This window comes from Sesamum indicum, linkage group LG1 (genome assembly GCF_000512975.1).
Source record: "Sesamum indicum cultivar Zhongzhi No. 13 linkage group LG1, S_indicum_v1.0, whole genome shotgun sequence".
Lineage (NCBI taxonomy): Eukaryota > Viridiplantae > Streptophyta > Magnoliopsida > Lamiales > Pedaliaceae > Sesamum > Sesamum indicum.
This window is the reverse complement of record NC_026145.1, coordinates 15,480,907-15,486,468: the sequence shown is the minus strand read 5'-3', so window position 1 is coordinate 15,486,468 and position 5,562 is coordinate 15,480,907. Positions and strand designations below refer to the sequence as shown.

The window sequence follows — 5,562 nt, the reverse complement described above, 5'->3', positions numbered from 1 at the left end:
CTGTACAGCAGTGTACTCAGAAGAGGTGGATGCTTTACTATCCTAGAACGTGCATATTGACGACCTAGATATCCCACATTTTTTAATACACCAAGCGACGGTATCAATTACTTTGTTAGACTATCAACTACAGGCATTGCCTTATTCCTTGGAAATCCTTTATTACCAACTTCATGAACAAATCTTACACTACATATGTCAAATAAAGAATGGCAACATTACCTATTAACTTCGACATTGTAATTATAATACTCGTAACAAGATTGGCACTGGTATTGTCCATTCTTGACGATCAATTACTTTGCCAGTATATGATGCAGTTTTATACTCAATTTTTGAGCGCTTGCTATGAATCTTAAGAAAAGAGTTCACGAGGTAAAGGGTCGTTGCAAGGGGAAGAACCCACATTGAAACTAAATGCTCTGATACATCAGATAGCATGATAGCAAGCATGAAACAGTAAAAGAAAAGCTGTAGAGACAAATTTCCCTACCTCATACGTCATGGTGTCAGGATCAATATCGTCTTGCCATAAGACCTGTCATAACATAAACAACATGAAACAAAGTTAAAAAACAGACACTAAAAAGATTCACAACTTTAACCCATGCCATTCATCAATGAAAGTGGAGTTTAGCATCTATAACCAGAGAGAAAGAAAAAAATTTCTCTGACGACTAGAGAACGTGCCAGCAGTCAACATCATCATACAAGTAAGAACATTGCAGAAAAAATTGTCTTAAACTCATCCAAGTGAATAAAGAAAAGAGTGAAAGTGAATGGAGATACAAGGAGTTCGTTTCTTTTTGTCTATGCTTTGGAAGTCTTTCTTTAGAGACCGCCCACGGTTATAATCTTTGCTTTCTTGTGTACGAATAACGCTTTCTGACAGTTATCAATTAATGGGGTACTTTGAAGCTTGCTTTTAATGATCACAGCACAGTCATTACAACCATTTCCGTTTATGGGGGGTTTCCAATCATTTCACATGTAGATGGATGATAAGTATTGACTTCACTTATTTTTTCACATTTATTTGTAGGGCTGTAAGGGTGCCGATTGTATATCTATTATCTGTCCCAAGCAATTGAAATCAAAACTTAAAATTTTCTCCCATCAATAGTAACCAAGGCGGAATTACAAAGCATTACTGAAACCACCAAGCACGAGACCAAACAAATACCATAACACATGTAGCAGGGTTTTGGATTTTCCACCATCATGCAATTTTTGGTTTATATATTCCAAAAATGAAAAACATGTAAACATAAATGGAATCCTAAAAATGCCAACCTGGGTACTGCCATCATTTTGGTCGTTTGGTGAGCCTGCATGTTCAGAAAATAATGCAACAGTGTGTTAAAATAAAAAATTGACATGAAGGACCTGGGAATAAGGAAAATTTGGGCTACATGGCATTTTATAAACGCGCGGGATTCATCAGATAATTCTGTTGTCTTTCGCCTCAAGCTAGAAACTCAATAGAAGATAAAGAACTACTTACTTTCCTCTACATTCGTAATAGAATGCTCAGCAGAAACCGTATTTTGCTCGGATGGTATATCTACAGGTACAGGTTCTTCTATAGTTGTCATTGAAGGGTATTCCCAGGATCTCCTATTAAAATCCAGTCTTGGGTCCTGGTCATTGTACTCATTGAGACCATAATAAGAAGTACTCTCTGAACCAGACACTCCGTATTTGTATGAACTCATATGCATTGACCAATATGCAGATTCCTGGATGAAAAGATGAAAACCTTTATCATGAGATGTATGTTCATTGAATTCCTTCACTAGAGTCTGCTACAAGCATAAAAATTTGGGAATAGAAAAGAATAAATCATGTCATGGTCTAAGATAATCATGAAATGCATGCAGAAGACTCATAAAAGGAATATTAATAGGTGATCACAAAACTCAACTGTAGTTACAGCAGAGATATCCCCACTCTTCAAAGCAGTTCTAGTTTTGAGCAATTACTACTTCAGTTTATTGGTCTCACAAATCTAACTTCATATTCCTAAGACCACATGTTTGAGCTGGGAAAGCATTTTCAAATAGAGCCAAAGTTAAATATGATATGTTCATCCCTTTCATGACATCAACACAGCTAGACATTCTTCATGAGTACAGAACACATACAGCAATACATAAGCGTGACATTCAGAAATAAAATGCTTTTTCCTAGCATATCAAGACATGAAGTGCAAAGAGCAGTGTGCTAAATCCAAATGTTTGTAAATATAAACTTGAGATACTTTTTTACATGCATCCGAAGGTTGCTCTGTGCACAGACAGATGCACACAAGAAGTTCCGTTGATATTAATATAGGGGAAAAGGGCAGATGACTCGGCCAAATTTCATTATCACCCAAAATAAATCCCTAATACTGGAGCCATAACACTTGTTGTGCCTTGTCCCACATAACTTAAAGAAGATAGAGCAAAACTAGATTATAATACAAGGAATAAGCATTTCTCAACAACAGCTTAATTGTGGTCTGTGGTTGAGACCGACAGATGATGTTGGAGCTGTTCTCAAGGTGCTATCCACTAAGCTGAGCCTGGGCCACGGATCATGCCAGGTAACATGGGAAAAACAAATGTGATCTAGTGGACACTTTTGGCCTTGCACACATATACGTCGTGAAAAAGACAGGTCGAACTTATCCTCTCAACATATCCAACATATGAAGGTGCATTTGAGCCCATCAGCTGGTACCACCTATGTTGACAAGACCAATAGTCCAACCAAAGTCTTTGCAACCCAGTCTGGCTGTCTCCCCAACAAAATATATAGTAGAAAAGGCAACTAGAATTCTGTTATAGCTACAAGAGGAATTAAATCTTCATGCAAATTCTTGGCCAGAAATCACACTTTCTCTCTGATGTTTTTCACACAGACACTCCAATATCCCGCTCCTGCATATTGGAGTACTCTTACAACTTTTTACATAAGTATCAGTGCATTACATAGGCATTTGAAATTCTGCTCAATGCAATAGATACACAACAGAAACACTAAACGAATCCATAAAACACCACTTATATCTCAAACAAGAGCATCCAAGAATCTTGTCTAACTGCAATATCAAGTCAGAAACATATGGATACACGCACGTTTCCATCCATTGTCTGATCAAACAAAGTAAACGCCGTTTTCATCACCCGGCAACACTTTGTCAACAGCGATTTGAGCATCAAAAGAAAATTACCTGATCATGCATCGGCAGCATGTTAACATAATGCAAAGGGGCCGCTGGAACCCCGCCAAAGAAATCCATGAAGCCCTCTGAGCAGACAGGGTAAGAGTAGCCGCTGTCCATGTACTGCACCTCTAGCTGCTGATGTTCATTCATCCTTGTTTCAAGAAATTGGCCTCCCCAAAACAACTGGGCCAGAAGAAAACACCTGCAATAACACTAATCACTCTCCGTTGCTCAAAGAAAACAGGATCACACTCAAGATTTTGAACTAAAAACACGAAAAAAGAATCTAAGGAAACTCAAAAAGCAGGGCGCATCAACAGCCCCTTACAAGATGGATTCTTTTCATTTTTCTTTTTTTCAGAAAACCAAAAAGAAACACACCAACAACACTACACACATTACGCCCTCATGCAAAAAAAATTCCAACACAATAATCGATCAAGAATCAGTCGAAGAAGCCAAGAAAAGCGCATCCATGTATGATGATATACCTCTGCTGTGGTGGGGTGGGGAAAAAGAGGACAAAAAATGTGATTGACACACAGTGGGGGGTGTGGGTGCGTGTTTTCTCTTTGTCTTTGTGACGTCTGAAGTGGTGCAGTGGGCTGGTCTGCTTTGCTTGAGGCGCTTATGCCGGACTTGAGATACACGCCATCCCACCACACCATATTTTGTATTTACGTCTGTCTCTATCTATACCTCCCTCCCTCCCCATACTTTTACACTTTATGCATGTAGTAATTAATTATAAATTACTAGTATTTTATTTCAGATTTTTGAAATATTTAGATAATTCTGATTCTTTTTTCTTCTTTAGTTTTTATATTATATAGTTAAAGGGGGTTAACATTTAATTTTAATTTGAGTGATTGGATTTACAACTGATTATTATTATTATTTTATTGTTGAAACTATTAGAGTTTAGAATTTAGACACACATAGTGTGGCTAACAATTATTTTAGGTCATATTTGAATTGATATATGTGAATTTGAAAAAAAACATTTAGAGTCGGGATCTTAAATAACTTTGTATCGAAAAAAAATTTTCACATACACAAACGTATAACTCTCCCGAATTTCAATTGTGTTCATATTCATCAATGTAAGAATTGAGTTCAAGTTTTACTCAACCCTTTCTCATTAATGGACTTCTGACGTATACAAAAGAGTGCACTTCGAACATCTTCTAAAATGGGAGTTGAATGACTTGAAATTATTTTTTATATAGAATTATTCAAATAAATTATTATAAAAAAATTGAAATCCTTACAATCAAAATCAATTAAACCAAATATAATCTTTATGGATCTTTGAGTCAATTCCATTATCTGAATTTGAAAATAGATTTTTTTTTCAATATAGGTATATAGTTAACAAAAGGTATTGAAATTCAAGAGTTAACGAGCTTATGGTTATATTTAAAGAGTTTTAAATCCTTCAATTTTAATTCTGAATTACGTTTTGTTAAATATTAATAGATTCAAATTCTTTCGATATGGAGTTAATTGAAATCCTTTTCCAAATCTGCTTTTAAATCCAAATTCATCAATCCAAATACAATATTAAAAAAAATATATATTATTCACCTAAATAGTAACTTAATATAGATATTTATAATATTTTGAAATAGATGCTAAGACAATCATACTATATATTAAAATCAGAAAAAATTACCATTTATACCCTTACTTCTTTATCACGAACAACCCTTATATAATACTTTTAGGGGCACTTTGGTAATATTAATTATTCATTTTATAAATTCTTTTACAATTACTGTATTCAATATTAATTAATTTTATACTCAAACGTAAATCAATACGTTTAGACAGTGAAAAATTTCAATTATCTCTTTAAAAAAGTAGTTTAAATTTAATGAATTTTATTAAAACATATATTAATCACATAATTTTGGATTAATTACAAAACTTCCCATTATTCATCCATCCAAAAATTACACAGCAAAGCTTCATAAAATAATGAATCAAAATTGAAAATATAAAAAAGAAGAAAGGGGTGAAAGTGAAATAGTGGGGGGGGGGGGGATAAAAAGGGAATGAGCAGAGCAAGAGCATGTGAATGTAAAGCCGTTTTAATAGCCGATGAGAAGTATAAATCGAGGTAGGGGCAGCCGAATTCCCACAACGCTGTCTGCAAAGATTTTTGCCCTACAGCTGTTACTGTAGCACCTGTCTGTCCCTACATATCCATTTTGTTTCCTCCCCCTCAAAAGCAGCTTCCTCAGTCAATGGAACATCTATTAATATATATATATATTCACCTTTTTTTTAATTTATTATTATTATTATTAATTTTATTTCTCTAATGAGTTATTTTTTTAAGTTAGCTT

At 34.7% G+C, this 5,562-nt stretch overlaps 1 protein-coding gene across 1 annotated transcript in view; it reads right to left on the bottom strand.

Annotated features, from left to right (window-relative positions):
- LOC105169026 (E3 ubiquitin ligase BIG BROTHER) overlaps positions 1-3,909 on the bottom strand; it is a 4,951-nt gene extending 1,042 nt beyond the window's left edge. Inside the window, exons 1-5 of the mRNA XM_011089287.2 lie at positions 3,703-3,909; positions 3,218-3,413; positions 1,505-1,739; positions 1,294-1,328; positions 494-538 (exon numbers count right to left, since the gene is read on the bottom strand). Coding sequence (XP_011087589.1) covers positions 494-538; positions 1,294-1,328; positions 1,505-1,739; positions 3,218-3,361 — 459 coding nt within the window. The 5' untranslated portion in view covers positions 3,362-3,413; positions 3,703-3,909. The remainder of the gene's footprint in view (positions 1-493; positions 539-1,293; positions 1,329-1,504; positions 1,740-3,217; positions 3,414-3,702) is intronic.